Below are 16,864 nucleotides of genomic sequence, written 5' to 3'. Positions count from 1 at the left end.
GATCTCATATTAATCTTGTGTGAATGACATTAGCCATGGACAGTGGAGTTGTACATTGAATTTAAAATTTATTTCTAAATTTACAACTTACAGTATCCTATATTATAACTGGTAAATTACAATGAACAATTAATTTAATGTGTACTGTCCTATTATATTTTTTGTTGGTCCTATTAATGTATGCAGTCAGAAAAGTCATGGCACAATGGACATTCAATTGAAAACAAACTGACAAGTGAATAATAATATCTCACAAATATCAAACAAAAATGTTACATTTGACAAATAAAAGTTAATATTCTTCTAATAATCAATACACAACTCACTTTAGGATGAAGAATCAATAAACTGGTATATAACAGTAAGCCTCAAACACAACACAACATTTGACAAAAGGCTTAACTCAGTGTTTTGTCTGACTCTGTGCTGCAGTCTCCTCTACCATTGCTCAGTGTCTTGCTCTGTGCCAGTGTTTCCACCTCACAGTGCTTTATGTCATCCAAGAATTGGTCAGGCACAGGCTCGCTGGAATCAGAGCCAGCCTCTGATTTGGGGTTAGGGTCAGGGTCAACATCACAGCAAGAGCTGGAGTCAAAGCCAGTACCAGTGCCAGTGCCAAGGCTCTGATCAGGGCTAATGCCAGGCTGATATTCCTCCTCAGAACTAGACACCTGGCTTGTCTCTGAGCTTTCATCAGGAGATTCCTCTTCCTTTTTATCTGGGTCAGAGACCTGGCCTTCCTCTTGCTCCTCAGGCCTTAGCCTCCTGCGGCTGATCAACTTCTGCAGCTGTAGCTTGCTAGTGAAGAAGATGCAACGCCAGCCCACCTCAAGTGCCAGAGACGCCACCTCATCTGAAACTGTGTTGCAGCGCCGCCGCACTGCCTGCTCCCAAAACTCATCTGACCCACATAGCTGAAGAGCAGGAGTAAAAAGTGGGAACAATACAAAAAAGCCGATTTTGTTGCATTGATATAGTTTCAAATTTATTAAAACAATCTAAAAAAGAATACTGCTTTAGATTTACAATGATGATTTACAACAATGATTTATAATGATGCATTCACATGAGAGACAGGCAGAGGACAAAATTTGTAATTGTGAAAACTTAAGGTTACTGAATGTATTTCATGTCAGGGTACAGTTTACTTTGAGAAGCATTTCTTGTTGCGCCTCTCCAGAACTTACCTGCCTGAACCTACGTGATGTTCGTCCGAGCTGACCCACATCCTCTAGTTCGAGGTAATTTATTATCCGCAGAAGTAAGGAGTCAGACAGATGCTCCAGATAATCATAATGGCCTTCGCACAAAGCCTTGGTGTACAGCAACATTCGACGACTGAAAACCATACTGACCTCACCTGGGAAGAAGCCCATTAATTTCAGCTGTCATTCTTACTCAAGGATTCAGTTTGTTCTGGCATACAATATTCACAAAGGTAGAATTAGAATCTGAATATGAATAAATGTACACCTAAAATACTGTCAATAAAAAGCATCCATTTCCTACTGCAGACAGAACTGGCCAAAATTATGTTATATATGGTCTTTTAGGATTATCAAACTGAGGGATTATTCAAGTCTTCAGAAGTGACTGAAGCGAGTGGTCCCTATTTAAATTACTGGTACCATGTAACAGTGGTGAGCCGCATACACACAATTTGCAGATCATAGTAATTCTTACTGCCCTTGCCCTGCCGTCATTGAAGGCCATATGATGAGATAGAGCAGCAGATGGTTCTTAAGAACTCACTGATATGCCTTTTTCCGATCAGATGATTGAACTTGCCTTTATGGGAAATACTAATAACATTAACAATCTGCTCTATTCAGTGTATCAGTAAGCTATGACAGCATGCCACCATGCTCAACACAAGGACCTTGAAGCCAAAGCAGGTAAATGAAATTCAGCCATCAGCCCTTCATTTCATTATTTACAGCTATGCTTCGCCCTATGTGGCATGTTAAAATGCCTTTCATTAAAAATGTCCATTAACTTCTTAAACTCATTGCCCTTAATGGAAAATGGTAAGCTTGAGAAGTTAACGTGCTAATATCTGTGGGATCTATTGTGGACCTGTCTATCCCCTGAAATCCTTACTATGCAGCCAAGTGTCATCCAAAAAGTCCTGGTGAGACTCCCTCAGCTCCCCAGGCTTAGAGTACCTGTCCACAGCTCTCAGAGATATCTTCCACCATCTCCATATCACCTGGAAATGCCAAGTCAAAGTTTAACTGGTGTTAGAAATATTTCAACAAGAAATGAAAACCCACAGCTTGAATGCACAGTATTCAGGTCTAGTTAATAAAGGAAAACAGAACGGTCAAACAATCTAATAAATGCACTTTGTTGGCTTTTACTTACTACAGTTTAATTCCATTCAAAGCTGTCGGCAAACAGTAATAACGTTAAGCTAGTTAACGTTAACCCAACTGCTATGGTTGTAGCACGTTTAGCTAACGTCCGTTATTGTTAATGTCGCTAACACGCAGGACCTTGCTCATTAAGTGGTTACAACTAATTGGTAGTTTTTAACCAGAAGAGCGACACTTCTTATCAAAAACATTAATACTTACATCTGACTTGGTGACAGCAAAATAATAAAAGTTCTTATTAGGTGGTGGACCCCGTCCAGAGATTTCAAACAACGGGTCTGTTAAGAGGGACGCCATGTCAAAGTTTGTGTGTTGTCATGGCAACAGTGGTTTCGCAGTCGGAGTGGGACACATGGGAGGAAGTAGCATGTAAAAAAAACAAACAAAATTAAAATGATAAAAAAATTATATAAGAAAACTGGATGTTAAAAACGGAGAACTGGACATGGCTGACAGGTTGACTATACACCCAGTTGCTCAACTGCACATTGCAGTCTCATACAACAGCCCTACAACAAATTCTAGCATAATGAGGATATCACTGCTTTGTTTTGGTATTGATTTAACATATGTTAATCTTGAAAGTCTTGAGGCTTAGTTTTTATTATAGTATTATATTTTCTAATGTTTAGCCTACTCTCTCTGATAGAATAGACAGACAGGATATTGGTAACATACATCAGCTAAGTTGAAAAATTCCCAATATAACTTTCATATAGGCAGGATTAATTGTGCATCAGTTGTAATAATCTTAAAAAGAGCAACACTATTATAAGTTACAGAACGCATCATTGTAATTAAAAATCTTTTAATTTATTTATACATATATTTATATATGTACACATTTACTTACCTATTCTTGCAAAGACAAGAAACACATTGTCAAATTCATTGTTAGTCATTGGTGACACAATTAAGACCCTAGTTTTCCAGAGTCACAGGTGGATCCAGTTACGTAATAATCCATAAATGAATCTATTCTTGTCCTTTGCCTTATTCTAAAGCAAACTGAAGGATAATCAATGTTTCTCCTTATCCTGTCCTTCTCTCCAAAGGCTTTTCAATCAGAAGGCAAAGAAGAAGACAGATATAAATGGAGTGTGGTCAATACGATGTCACTAACATTTCATAAGTATTTTGTTTTCAAGTGTTGTACAATTTGTCTAGGCAGGGTGTGGTAAGCCTGTCATTCCCTGTCAATAGGACAAATCACCCGCAACCGTGTGAAAAACTGCTTCACTTGTTCTAAGGCAACCCAGTTTGGATCACACCCACAACCCTGAAGTTTTCCTAACAGCCTTTCCTTTAGTCTTTACCAAACTGATGAAATATGGTAAATATGCTCCTCTGACTTCTTCAACCCACAGCAGAGAGGTACTAAGAGTGTACTGACCAATTTTATACACATTTTGTAGAATAGGCAAGGTAGCAGGACAAAGAAATATTCATTTCAACCTGACTCATCCCTCCATTTGTGCTCTATTAGACATGCCTGTCCCTTTGTCTGATGGGCTAAAGCATTTGAGGTCTCTGCTAACCTCATGTTTAAAAGGATGATTAATGGCCCAGGTCACTGTCCCATCCACCTACTTGGGATATTTTTCGGATTCAAAATAAGATGTGGATTTGGTTGCTTTGGGTTATAGGCAACTTTAGACTCTTGGGAATAACAAATAGCACTCTGGATCTTTAAGTTAATAAAAGACATTTTGCACCTTAATGCCAGTATAGTATTATGCTAAAATAACAAAGAAAAATCCCTTTTGAAAATGAAATGAAATACCTGCATCACCATGGCTGCTTCAAACCACAGATCATGGATTTGGATAGAACCCTGTTAATAATCTTAAAAGTGTATATCCTTACTTATGTAGATAGTTTGTAGTGGTTTTTTTCCACAAGGTGTGTGTATACTCACCCTTGTTAACTCAGTCCTTGTTATACATAACATGTACTTAATTGCGATTACAAATGATGATATGCACAGAGCTTACAGTCATAAACAAAAAATAAAAAGCATATAATGTTCTGTATATAGTCCAAACAGTATACCCCCCGACCCCATATATATAACAGTCCCTTAGTCTTCAATATAGTCCTTTGTACTCCTTCATAGTGTTGTAAACTTTTTTATGGAAAAAAAAAACAAAAAACCCATAAGTCTTTTTTCTTAGAAATGTACTGCCACTAATTGCGTGACGGAACGGGTGCGTTGAATATGTGCTGCATGCTGCCCTCTGGTGGCGAGGACCTGGAAGTGTGCTACAGAAAAGGGTTGGTGGATGAACCCCCTGAAGGGAATGACCCGGCTGGGGCTCCCGCCTGAAATAAGCAGGGGGAAAAAAAAAACCATAAAAAAACATTACTGATGTAAAACAGTTGTACTTTCAAATGAAATGTTATAAATAACAATGTTTTCAGTGAAATCAGTCAGTTTGCTTGTTTCCTTCATCTGATTAAGTTTCTTTTCACAGACGATGCATGCTCACCATGAATGGGTTATTGGACATGCCAGGGCCCGCCATGGGCTGCCCAAAAGGCGTCATGGAGGGCTTGTTCTGACTGTAGACCGGGAATGCAGGGCCTAGGGGTGATAGAGGGAAAGGGATTTATATCAGGTTGTTGTGTCTGTTCTCTGTAGCACTTAAGTGATGTGTAATGGGAGTCTGTATTTTTCTTTTATTGCACTGCAACGGTTATATCAACAGGATATGAGGAGAAGGCCATGAAGAGTTAAACAGTCATTTTACAATGATATAAATCACAAGAACCATTTTTAACAGTTCTATAGACTGTAGATAGGAGAAAAAAACAATCCAGAGAGCCAAGCCCCAGCGTGTCAGATTGCATTCAGGTATGAACAGAGCCTTGTGAGATGTCAGATTTGTTCATTGCAGGGGTTTTTTGTTTTTTGTACAGAGCAGAACCCTAAAGCTTTGCACCCTAAATGCAACCTTTTATCACCATGCAGTAGCTGCCACTGATAAGTCACACTTTTAATTTGCTGCAGCCTGACTTAAACTCAATTCTCAATGCAGAGGGATATTGTCTAGATTTAAAAACAAAAAAAGCATATATTATCATTCATGCTGGGGGAAAGGCAGAGGACCTAAATCACTGACAGGTACTGCACAGGTGGAACAGGGTAAGAGGACAGAGGGATGTGGGAGGCCACTAACCATTAGACTGAGGGTGGTAGGCCCCAGGTTGAGCGTAAGGGATGGGGGCCTGCCCAGGGAATTGCTGCTGGAAGTTTCCGCTGAAACTGGTCGGGAGGCAGTAGGAGGACGCATTCCCAAAGCCAGCAGGCATGCTCATAGAGCCAGTACCAAAGGAGGCTACAGAACACATGGAGCATGTGTGTACAGTGAATGCACACACACACGCACGCACACACACATATACAAGGAGGAGTAAATACTACATACTTTCGCAAATCACACCTACTTGGCAATGTAACTGGGTTACATCAAAGTAACACAAATGTCTAAGAAAAAAACACGTCTTACAAAATACACCAAACCTATGCACACACACCTGCAGCTGGAGCTCTGCCATTGGTCTGGAAGGGGTTGGTGGCCATCTCTGGGGCAACAGCTGCAGCAACGAAGGGATTTGTGGATGGGACGGCTAGATGAAATAAGCAAAGCAAGTAAGTAATAAGAGTAAGTTACGAAATGAGTCTTCAAACTACATGTGCTAAATGTACTATCTGGAAGTTAACTATGCATCACTGTAGTAGTAATCATTATTACCACCTCCAAAGCCAGGCTGCATGCTGGGTAACACAGGTGGATTCTGGGCTGGTGATGAACCAAGCACTGGTCCAAACAGGTTCCTGTAAATGCCCAGATTAAATGTTTTTACACCCATGACAAACACACAGTACACGAGACAGGCATTAATTCACCTTTATAAATGATTCACTGACACTGTAAGCACCTTTCTTTTGAACAGGCAGTTGAGCTGTGAAAGCAGGTCCTATAGTTGTTTAAGTGGAAAATGTTGACTGGATTGAAAGATTTCGGTTGGGATTTAAATTCATGAATACCTATAGTATCTAATATGTATCTAATATGATCAAGCACCATTTCACCAAGTGAATGTTACACACTGCACGCTAAATTAATCAAATAAATGTAGTGTGTATGCAATACTTCGCACAGTGTGCAGAGGAATCAGGACATGAACTGTTTCAGGAGAGGATTTATGAGCAGTTGTCTGCCAGTCTCTCACCCTTGCACATTGCTGGCTGTGGAGACAGAGGAGCTGAGCTCGTTGTCTAACTCGGCCAGAGCAGCATAGCGGTCCTCTGTGCAGCTCCCTGTCTGGGACTGGGCAGGGACAGCACTAGACATTGATGGGATTGGCACACCTCCCCCTTTCAACAATTAAAAAAAAGAGATACTCAACCATCAAGAGCCACATGAAAACACACAAACACTCAAATAATAAAAAATACAAAGAAATAAATGATGAGATAATGATGCTTAGGTATAAAAGGTATTTTGTAACATATAGACAATGTGAGGTTTAGAACTAAATGTCCACTGGGTGTCTCCCTTCACAGCAATTCTAAGATATCTTTTTAAAATCAATTCAAGCTGAAAGGATGGTGGTGTGTTCCCAACACAGCTAACACCTTAGCATGTCTTAAGTGCTCTGAATAGTGTAAAAACCTTTGAAATGTGCTTCCATCAAGTTTTCAGTAGTTGCTTAGCAACAGCAGTAGTGATGACCGGCACATACTCTGAGCATCTGTAGAGCATTTCTGGATACAGAAAGGGCTTGCCCAGTGGACGCAGTGGGCAAGAAATGAATAGGAAAAATACTGGGGTGAAGGTGAGTGTATGTGGAGAAGGTGGAGGAGAGACAGTGGCAGGGAGGGGGGTACCTGATGAAAAGGACTTTGAGGGGGGAGACGTGCTCAGATGGGATGGAATTGCAGTGTTTCCAAATGCCTCAAAGTTGGCAAAGTTGGTGTTTGAATTACCCTGAGGTGCTGCAGCCAACACACAAGGAAAAATTAACACAGGCAATGAATGTGGAAATAAAAACAATGGCAGGGCAAATGCATGGGGTGATGACAAACCAAAGAGCACGTACTGCTAAATATTGTTATTGATCTGAATATTAGTCTGAGTGAAATATTTGAGAGAAAGATATCTTACCCGACTGGCTTGGAAAATGTGCAAAGTTGGCAAAGTTGGTGGAGCTGGCAGTTTGAGTGGGTGGAGCAGCAAAGATGTCTCCTCCCAGGTCTGAGAGCAAGTCAAACTTTTTCTCCTGAGCAGCGCTGTGAGCCTGTGAACGACCTAGCCCTGGAGACTGGCCGGTAGTAGCAGAAGAAAGAGAGGTTTCTAAACTTTTCTCCAAATAATTTTTTTTTAAATCCACAGTGGTGTTATTAAATAGGCAACAACAAAATGGCTCGGTGTGCATCTCTGTTACCTGGCGCAGTGGGGTCTTGTTGAGCTGCAGGGTTTTGAGGGGTTGGACTTCTGGGGTACTGCCAGTGCTGCTGGCTGAGGAGCCAGACACTGAGGCCTGGACACTTGCTACTGCCCTTGCCTGGTCTGGAGGAACATACCTGGACAGCGAGGAAAGAGCACCAATGTAAATGCTAACCCTAACAGATACAGCATTGTGGCACAATGTGAACATAGTGCAAGAAATATATTTTTGTCATGTCAAACACAGATGTTATTTTTGAAGATTTTTCATATATTGTGTTATTATTACTTTGATTTAGCTGATTATGGTAAGGGAATGTTTCAATGATCAAACTGGACCATCCTTCATACATAGGAGTGTTTGAAAGTTGTGTTTTCCTTCCACCAACACTGCAGTGAAGGAGGAAAGTGACACGTGAGCATAAAAAGTCCTAGACAATGAAGAGCAGGCTATCAAACTGAAACATATGGTTAACCGAGTCCATAACTGCAAGATTTTTGGCAGAGGTCACACTTAACTCTCAGCTCTCAATTCCTTTGCATTACAGCTGACAGTAAAACACCAGCATCGCTGAATGACACTGACTTTTTAGCACTCTATCTAATCAATCTACCACTTTTCCAACTACATTGTCTAAGCAGTGTGCACCCAAGTAAAAATATTACTTAATTTAACCAGCATGGACCATTTATACAATGTGTTCCCACAGGGTGAAGAACTGAAATAAGAGCAGTCACGAACGCTGGCTTGTTCTCTTAACAATGCGATTTACTTTTGTCAAAACTTATAAATAAATAAAAATACCATCTTTTCTTTTCGTATTTTTCCTGAAGGAACTCTTTTACTTTCTGTGGTTCTCGGAAATCTGGAACAACTGATGTCCTGTCGTCATAGAGGCCCAACCAGATGTGTTTACAGACCTACAGGGGGGGCAGAGGAATGAGGAGAGTGGGTGGTAAGGAAGGGATTGGGGTGGGGGTGGTGGCAAAGCCGAGAGAGAGGTGAGAGAAAGTAAAGGGAAGGGGGGAGGGGATGACGAGAAATGGGAGAGAGAAAAAAAGGGGAGAGAGGAATGCCAATAAAGTTGACTAAGCAGGGCTTAAAAAAATGCCAAGATGCCACTTGAGAATAAAAGACAGATAGCCATGACTCTAAACATAAAGTTTACCAATGAGAAATGTGGTGCTGAGTCTTTCTTTTTTGTGAAGTGTACATGATACCTCATTGCTGTGTTTCTGTAGGAACTCAATTTCCTGCTGTGTGAATGTGGTCATAGAGATGGACTTCACTCTGTGTGGGGGATTCAGTCCTCGCCTGTGGGTGGAGGAGGTATATGTTAACCAAAGAACAAGAGAGGCAGGATGCAACCCAGTACTACTCATGTAGCAAAACAAGAGCCCAAAACACAGATGCTCATTTACATTTTCCTTTCAGAGTGAATACATGCATGAGCACTTAATGTTTGGGACATTGTAACTGTGCATAAATATGTACAATTGACAAGCATTTCTAAAATACTAAATGGCAATCAGAGATAAACATTTACTGACAGTCTCACATTTTTTAAGAGAACACATTCTTTAAAATTAGTTGTTAATGAACAACTAATGTAGCTGTAAACTAACTGTATTCCACAAAATCAAAGTAAAAGACACAAGCTAAGAAGATATTATGGAACATTTGCGAAGCTTCAAGGCAGACTGTTCCAACAAAAACTGAGCATTATAACTGTCATGGAGGTAGGATTTATTGCAGGGCTGTTGTGTTACACAGAATTGGTTTTAGTTTGATGTACCTAATAAAATGGCAAGTGAGAGTATATTTATAGTGTTAATAAAGACCCCAGTGGAATTCTTCATGTTTTATTGCTTGTTATTAAAACATAAATTAGATGTATTTAGGATTTTTGACATCAATTCACAGGAAAAATGGTTGAGTGTCACAGTTAAAATAAATCACTACACATTAATCTAACACTGGAATAATTAACTGCGTAAGTATAAGGCATTTCACTATGAAAATCACATTATGTGGTGCAGCCAGTTGTTTTAGGAGCTAAATTGCCCATGTACATTTACGGTGTGCCAGTGACATTAGCTTAATAGCTAAGATTAATCTGTGACAATGAGGGTTTACAACCTGTCCAACAGAGACACTCTCTATATTTAAACCCTTGACACAGATAAGAAAAAGATCACTTTTATATCCCCTTATAGTAAGGTCAATCATAGAGAGATTATCAAATCATTGTAAAACAGCCCTGAGTCTGCAGTCTTCAAAAACTGAACCGTGTGAGAAGGATTCTAGTGAAGGAGGCCACCAAGAGGCAAGTAGCAATTCAGAGGAAGCTACAGGTTTCCATGGCTAAGACGGGTCAAAGAGTGCAGACGACAACTGTTGCTTCACCAATTGCAGCTTTATGGTCGATTAATAAAGACAAAACCGCTGCTTAAACAGAGAGGAAGAATGGTCTTTGGCCTAATGAGATCACAACAAACCTTTCCCAACAGGAATGCTTGTTAAAGTAGAATGTAAAATGGATTGAGTTCAGTAAAGGGTAATCCTGGGTGAAAACGTGCTGCAGTGTGTAACAGGAATGGCTGGAAACCAACAATCATAATGTCCTGGAGCAGCCAAGTCAGAGTGCAGAAGTTGTGGCAAGATTTGAAAACTGCAGTTCACTGCAAATTGAGAGAACTTGAACAGTTTAGCAAAGAAGAATGAGGAAAAAACGCAGTGTCTAGATGTGCAAAGCTGATACAGACCTATCCACATACTCAGAACTGTAGATGTGTCCAAAGGTGCCTCTACGAATACTGCCTTAAAGGGCAGGTAAATACTCACATAATCGATTATGCTGTACTTTGTTTAGATGGTATGGTAGATGTTTCAGTGTTCCCTTTTGTTGATCAGTGTCAAAAGGACCCAAATGCATCCACTGTGATTAAGTGTTTCCAGGCAATAAATTAAGGAATAAGATCTAATGACGTAAACTTTTTATAAAAACTATTTTAAAACTGATGGTAGCACTGTCCCTGCATTCAAAAGTTGGTTATAGTTAATTTCCAAATTTTACTTTTGATGTGCTTCTGTCATTATTCTGTACAGTTGAATAATGGATGTGGGCATGGCCTCAGATAACTGTCCACACACTATATGATCTTATCAGTGTCTTTTTAGCTAAAATGTTGATTAAGTTATGTGAATACTAATACAGAATGCGGTGTAGGGTGTGTAGATTCTGATAGATGAGCAACACGCGCACACACACACACACACACTCAAACTACTGGCTTATAATTAAAAGGTAAATACTGTACGTGGATGTTTGCTTGAAACAATTTGAGTCAAACATATCACATGTGTAACACAGTGACGGTAAGATCAGCAGGAATGCTGGCCTCTATATGAGAAACTGTATGGGCATGGACAGAGAGGATATTGCATAAATCAGATTCGTTGCCTAAATTCTGGTTATGATTTCACAACAATCTGCGTTTCTAATGAAGAAACGGTTTCATCAGACAGCAGCTGAGGCACGACCCACTACCCTACTTCGTCTTTCAACTACTTCCCAAGTTAAGAGACCCACCCTGCCCCTGCTTATCTAGAGGTGTGTGTATTTGTGACATGCCTTGTCTGAGGTCCAGCTAAAGTTCAACCAGAGGCGGCCCCCTGTGACAGGCTAACCTTGACCACACAGGCAATAAGCCTCTGAAATCATCCCTGACACTCAGACTACATGTGTTTGTAACGCCGCATTTTATCACACCGGGACAAAGCTGTAAACAAACCAAACTGACGACACTACCCAGCCCAACCCGACGGCCTGGGGCTGAACCGAGAGCAGCGTCAACGTTACCTGTCCTGACTTTAACGCTAGCTAACGAGCTAACGGTACCGCCAAGTCAGTCAGCGGTGGACCGCACACATCCATAACCGACAGCGGCGCCTTGCCGTTGCCTGGTGGGCGCTGTAAACAATAAAGACTATACAATGACCCAGAAGATAACTCACAAGATCCCGGAGCAGGTAGTACAGACGAAGGAGCCCACTGTCATGTTGACATAGGTCGGGCCGCGCTGATCGCAGTCGAAGCATTTCCTATTCGCGGGCAGGCTAGTCATTTCCCGGAGCATCTTCAGATGAGTCTCCTCCTGCTTTCGCTTCGCACTCGTCGCCATGGCCGAAAACAGCAGGCTGGTATCACCGGGGGTAGAAGTTTGGTCACAGGACCCGGGGTAGGGTGGGTGTCTTCGGGGGCAGACTAGCCGCGTACGACGACGGTGGCCAGGCAGACACCTTGCTGAGAAGTCTATCGGGGAGACTGAGCGACTGACAAACTGCTTCTTCTACGCGGGGGAAAGTGAGAGACAGAGCAGCTTCACGGGCACCGGCGCCATCTGTTGGCTTGGAATGATGCCTGTATTTTGATGAAAAATAACACTCCCTTCTGGAAATACTAAAGAAAAAAAAAAACTGAAAATATGAAAAAATTGCACTTGAAGAGTTTGTATCATAATAAAAACACCACACAGCCAAATTAAGTTAAACATTATTTTAATTTAAAAAGGTGGAACAGCATGTGTGTTATATATACAAATACAATCATAATATAAAACATACAGTTCTGTAATCTGTCCTCTCCAAAATAAAGGAAAATACTCTTCTTTAAATGGACTGAAACATCTCACTATCTCTTTTACACATGATAGAACTTTAGTACATGTTTTAAAATTCAAGTCTCTGGTCCCAGCCTTGGCACCCCTTACTCAACAGGTGCTCATTGAATATCTAGTGATGAGACATCCCCTGTCTCCAGTTCTGGCGAAGGGGAAGTCCTTCCCGACAGTGATCACACTGTTCTCTTTCATAGCCGTCCACCACTTGCTCTGCTTCTCTTGGTGGCTTCGCAGGAAACTGCTGGATGCACTGAAGAACTGCTCAGTGAACTGCATTGTCGTGGACACTGCTGTTCAGACGAGATCAGATTATTGTATTGTCAGTGGGGGTGGTGCTCCCAAGCACAGACAAAGACTTTAAGTCAGTGTCTTGCAAGATGACTATTTTGGCTTCTTTTAAAATTGAGTGGAAACTCAAGGCACTTGGAATAACACAGTCCATAACTCAGTGTAAATGCAAAACATTATCTATCATGGAAAGCTGTTGCCTCTGAAACAGTTAAAATTTCTGGATTATTAGTGTTACAGAAAATAAATTTCAAAATAAAAAAAGGGATTGGATGGTCAAACACTGACATGATAGTGTAATAAAAATGAAATTATTTTCGGGTATAAATTCCAATATTGGAATCACAGATTTGAGGACTGTCAAAATATTTGCACATAACATTTTGAGATATTTGGAAAGGGAGGTGAATGAAAAGAACTTCCTTCCTCTGTCAGTGGAGACAACAAGCAACAGATGATGGCGGCCTTATTTTGACTTTGGTCTCTTTCTGTTGCTGCTCGAAGAGTCTGCAGCTTCTTTAGGCTGGGGAAAGAAAGACAGAACAACTGTTCAGACAGATCAACGCACCATATTTATAACCTACTTTACAACTGTTTGACTGATCCAAACATTTCCAAAGTTGTTTTAAATAGTTTTCAGGTTCATTCAATCATCATAGCTTTTCATTTGATAAGTCCAGCTCTGAATCACTTTAACAGGCTTTAAAAATGCATTAAATAAAAATGTTATTTGTTTGTTTATATGTTCACCTGCTCCCTCTTTCTGGTAACTCTAAAGAAGTCCTCCATTCGGGTTTGCCTGCTATGCCCCTCTGCTTTTTCCTTTTCCCGCTCCTTTCGCCAGCTGTCCCGTGTCTGACGGAACCTCTCCATTCGACGACGGACCCTCTCCACTCTTAAAACATGATTACAGTTCAGACTAGTCTTTCAAAGAGATACAGGAGCATGAAAAGATGGAAGTTGGGCTTGAGCAAAAATACAGCTGTAATGGGTACATACTTTACATGTTTGGCGTGACAGAGAAACCCAACCAAGCCCTCTTCATCAGGCTCAGTCCAGGTGAGTTCAGGAGCTACAGTCTGTGGCACGTCCAAGAATAACTTCCGTGCTTCTTTGTACTTCCATAAACATGGCACAGGATGGGTCTGAAGAGAAGCAGATATTAGTATATTTTTAGATCTAGATGTTTTGGTAAAGCAGTGTGCACAGAGAGCTACGAAAGAAAGACCTCTGATAGTCCATCTAGTACCTTTCTGTTGACATGCAAAACTACGTTCTCAATAGTTCGGTGTTTCTGGATCAGCGTCAGAGCTCTCTTAGGACCCAAACCGCTTATCTTGTCACAGTAGTCACAGCCCAACAGAATACACAGGTCAACAAACTGTTGGAGGAAATAGCAGAAGAAGGACAGTTAAAGTACTTATGTTTGTTTAGAGTGCACACATATTGTATGCTCACAAAGACATCTTAATACATGTTTCAGTCTTACCTCCTCATGATTAATTTGGAGTTTCTCTAACAGCTTGGGCAAAGAATATTCAATTACTTCACTGTGAGGAAGAAGAATATAAATCAGCATTGGATCAGCTTGGAAACAACCCAGAACATCCTTCAATTTAACAGATTGGATTTTTGTATTAAAAAAAGAAGCATAAGGGCAAATATATTTATCAGCCTAAATATCTGTGGCGTGTGGAAATTGGAAAATTGCCAGCACCAATGTGAATTACACTGGTAAATGGACAGTCCTGCACAGTTCTTACCTGTCCCTCTTGGCGTTCAGTTGGCGAATAAGAACACTGGCTCCGAACGGCAGTGTGTCCATATCTTCTGATGCCACCGCGTCCACAGTCCCCTCTCTCACCAGCTGGGCACACAGTGCCTCAGCTTCCCCTGGAGCCTAGAGCACAAGACACGGGGGGGGGTGAAAACACAGCTAATGTGAGACAGAAAGACAAATAAGAAAGAAAAAGAGAAATATGAATGAATAGATGCAGCATTTATATTCTGTGTTTAGCAGATAATACCTGAATGAACGGAACACCAAGAAGCTTCAGGAGATGGAGACAATCTTTGGTCTGGGATGATGCTGCATTTAGTACAAAAAAGTCAAGATTCATTTAAAAGCCATTCAAATAATATTCCTATTGAATACTGCAGGACTCAGGTCTGAGACTAATGAAACCCCTGCTTTTTGTTTCTATGTAGATGTACCTGCACCGGTGCGGTTGGTGGATCTCCAACCAGCTGCCTCAGCTCGCTTCTCCAGCTGCAGGTAAAACAGGAGCTTGGGTCAGCATGGGTCAGAGTCACTTGCACCACTCTACAGGTATCTGCTGCATCTCTCATACTGCACTAGCTCGTCAGGTGCACTTTCACTGCCTCATTTCAGATATTTTCTTCTGCCACTGTGAGCAAATGAGGGAGGAATTCATCTTAGTCTCTCTCAGACCCGCAACAGTCCTACACACACCAGGAGGATACATGCAGTATCAGGTTGGATTCAAAGATAATAACTCAAGGTGTGACTTACAACAGCTGACTTTTCCCCAGGAGGTTTTCCGTCAAACACAAAGACTGGTTTTATGTCATGCTCCAGGAAGGTGAGAGTACGGAAGAAAAGGCCTGTCAGGGGGCTTGAGAGAAGAAATAAGGCTTCAGTTAACTGTATAGTTGTAGTTTACAATGTAGTTGCTCTGGACTGCATTATTTTATGGACTGTTTCTACTGTAAGTTTGCTCATATGCAAATGAAGTGTATAAAATATCAGAAATATCAATGTAGTCTAATACAACACCACCACAGAGAAGAGGAATGGGTCAGCAAGGAGCTCACCTTAGCATAGGTGTCGCTGCACGGAACTGGTTCACAATAATGGAGGTATCCAGTGCAATTACTTTTCCTATGGAGTATAAAGCAGCATCAGCATCATGAGCATCAAACGATACAGTTATCATACAGTCACAAGTGGCTTGTCAGTTCTCAAATAGAACTACAGTATTAAGTACTGTTACCTCAATATTCATGTGTATCAGTCCATTACAAAACTATACACATAATGTAACAGTACTTGATTTACCTAGCAGCAGATACTCAGCTCAAATTACTTGACTTGAAGAGACCTTGTATCTTCATAAAATGTATGTACCAGCAGTATTAATATACTGCCTGTTACAGGTTAATGTAGCTGACACAAAAATGAACTGTGTGACTTTTTAAATCAGTTGTAATAGCTTAATAAGTGACAGAAGAAATACCTAGATCCATTGTTTAATGTTTAAGTAAAGGTAGTAGTGCCAGTGTAGAAATACTACAACTAATAGTCTAAATACTAACTGCATTATTGGGGAAACTAGTGTCAAAAGTAAAGTATTCATTATGCAAAGTGGCTCAAGGTAAAGTGCTTTATTAAAGCTAGCCGTATGTTTTGTATATAAAAAAGTACAGTGTTCCCCCTCAAATGTATCTGGTTATCAAGTGAAGTAGAAGTACAGTAAAGCACAAGTACCTCGAAACTGTACTTCTATTCTGAACTTGGGTGAATGAAGTTAGTTTCCAGTGTTGTAGCGGTGACATTTCACTGCTGATACACAGTGAAAATGTCATTGGTGTGGTGGCTCTTTGAAGAAGTTTTGTTGTTGACATGATTAACTGTGACAACAAAGTTAGCTAGGCTACCAAGAAGTGCCTCCATGCTAACGTTAGCAATTAGCAATCTAACTGCTGTTTTACAATGGCAACGACTAATCAGTGCTAATAAAAGAGATGTGTTGCATGTTACCTGTGTAGTAGCTGATATCTTTATGAGAAATGGCATTGGGAGCATCGGTGCGGATCAACGCAGCCAGTTTGGTGATCCCCATTGTGCTGCCACCACCTCTGTTTTCTGTTTAATGGATGCTTCCGGAAGAAGACGATAACAAAACGTCTGCGATTCACCTTGATCGATTTCCGTTCGTCGATTATATCTGATGTAGAAATGCCGTCCTGTAAGAGCTTTAATTAAATGATACCTCTACTACCATTTCCACTTGAAAGGCATCTTCCTGGACAGCTTCCTGGTGT

At 40.8% G+C, this 16,864-nt stretch overlaps 3 protein-coding genes across 3 annotated transcripts; all 3 read right to left on the bottom strand.

Moving 5' to 3' along the window:
* Positions 1-67: 67 nt before the first annotated feature.
* Positions 68-3,038, bottom strand: fbxo36b (F-box protein 36b). The gene is made up of 4 exons (XM_018677187.2): positions 2,577-3,038; positions 2,101-2,209; positions 1,188-1,360; positions 68-914 (listed from the first exon to the last, which is right to left on the bottom strand). The coding sequence occupies exons 1-4, from the start codon at positions 2,670-2,672 to the stop codon at positions 399-401; spliced, it is 894 nt and encodes a 297-aa protein (XP_018532703.1). The 5' UTR covers positions 2,673-3,038; the 3' UTR covers positions 68-398.
* A 128-nt stretch (positions 3,039-3,166) lies between these two features.
* On the bottom strand, positions 3,167-12,203 carry agfg1b (ArfGAP with FG repeats 1b). Its single transcript, XM_018677183.2, has 12 exons — positions 11,847-12,203; positions 9,050-9,143; positions 8,634-8,749; positions 7,827-7,965; positions 7,547-7,703; positions 7,270-7,377; positions 6,612-6,756; positions 6,134-6,213; positions 5,913-6,005; positions 5,555-5,713; positions 4,865-4,959; positions 3,167-4,697 (listed from the first exon to the last, which is right to left on the bottom strand). The coding sequence occupies exons 1-12, from the start codon at positions 12,011-12,013 to the stop codon at positions 4,638-4,640; spliced, it is 1,413 nt and encodes a 470-aa protein (XP_018532699.1). The 5' UTR covers positions 12,014-12,203; the 3' UTR covers positions 3,167-4,637.
* A 169-nt stretch (positions 12,204-12,372) lies between these two features.
* Positions 12,373-16,860, bottom strand: zgc:110269 (probable flap endonuclease 1 homolog). Its single transcript, XM_018677186.2, has 11 exons — positions 16,581-16,860; positions 15,635-15,701; positions 15,333-15,435; positions 15,014-15,068; positions 14,827-14,888; positions 14,563-14,699; positions 14,289-14,349; positions 14,049-14,180; positions 13,799-13,944; positions 13,550-13,694; positions 12,373-13,322 (listed from the first exon to the last, which is right to left on the bottom strand). The coding sequence occupies exons 1-11, from the start codon at positions 16,660-16,662 to the stop codon at positions 13,266-13,268; spliced, it is 1,047 nt and encodes a 348-aa protein (XP_018532702.1). The 5' UTR covers positions 16,663-16,860; the 3' UTR covers positions 12,373-13,265.
* Between the last annotated feature and the right edge of the window lie 4 nt (positions 16,861-16,864).

Source organism: Lates calcarifer, linkage group LG4 (genome assembly GCF_001640805.2).
Source record: "Lates calcarifer isolate ASB-BC8 linkage group LG4, TLL_Latcal_v3, whole genome shotgun sequence".
Classification (NCBI taxonomy): domain Eukaryota; kingdom Metazoa; phylum Chordata; class Actinopteri; family Centropomidae; genus Lates; species Lates calcarifer.
This window is presented reverse-complemented; position numbering and strand designations above follow the sequence as displayed.

Coding starts and splice junctions, on each gene's coding strand:
- fbxo36b (XM_018677187.2), bottom strand. CDS start 2,672: ATGGCGTCCCTCTTAACAGACCCGTTGTTTGAAATCTCTGGACGGGGT. Junction 1,361..2,100: donor GGATGACACTTGGCTGCATA/GTAAGGATTTCA, acceptor GCTTCTTCCCAG/GTGAGGTCAGTATGGTTTTC. Junction 915..1,187: donor CATCACGTAGGTTCAGGCAG/GTAAGTTCTGGA, acceptor CCTGCTCTTCAG/CTATGTGGGTCAGATGAGTT.
- agfg1b (XM_018677183.2), bottom strand. CDS start 12,013: ATGGCGACGAGTGCGAAGCGAAAGCAGGAGGAGACTCATCTGAAGATG. Junction 6,757..7,269: donor CTCAAAGTCCTTTTCATCAG/GTACCCCCCTCC, acceptor AATTGTTGAAAG/GGGGAGGTGTGCCAATCCCA. Junction 5,714..5,912: donor TGGCAGAGCTCCAGCTGCAG/GTGTGTGTGCAT, acceptor TGTGTTCTGTAG/CCTCCTTTGGTACTGGCTCT.
- zgc:110269 (XM_018677186.2), bottom strand. CDS start 16,662: ATGGGGATCACCAAACTGGCTGCGTTGATCCGCACCGATGCTCCCAAT. Junction 14,350..14,562: donor CTGAACGCCAAGAGGGACAG/GTAAGAACTGTG, acceptor TCTTCCTCACAG/TGAAGTAATTGAATATTCTT. Junction 13,323..13,549: donor TTACCAGAAAGAGGGAGCAG/GTGAACATATAA, acceptor TTCTTTCCCCAG/CCTAAAGAAGCTGCAGACTC.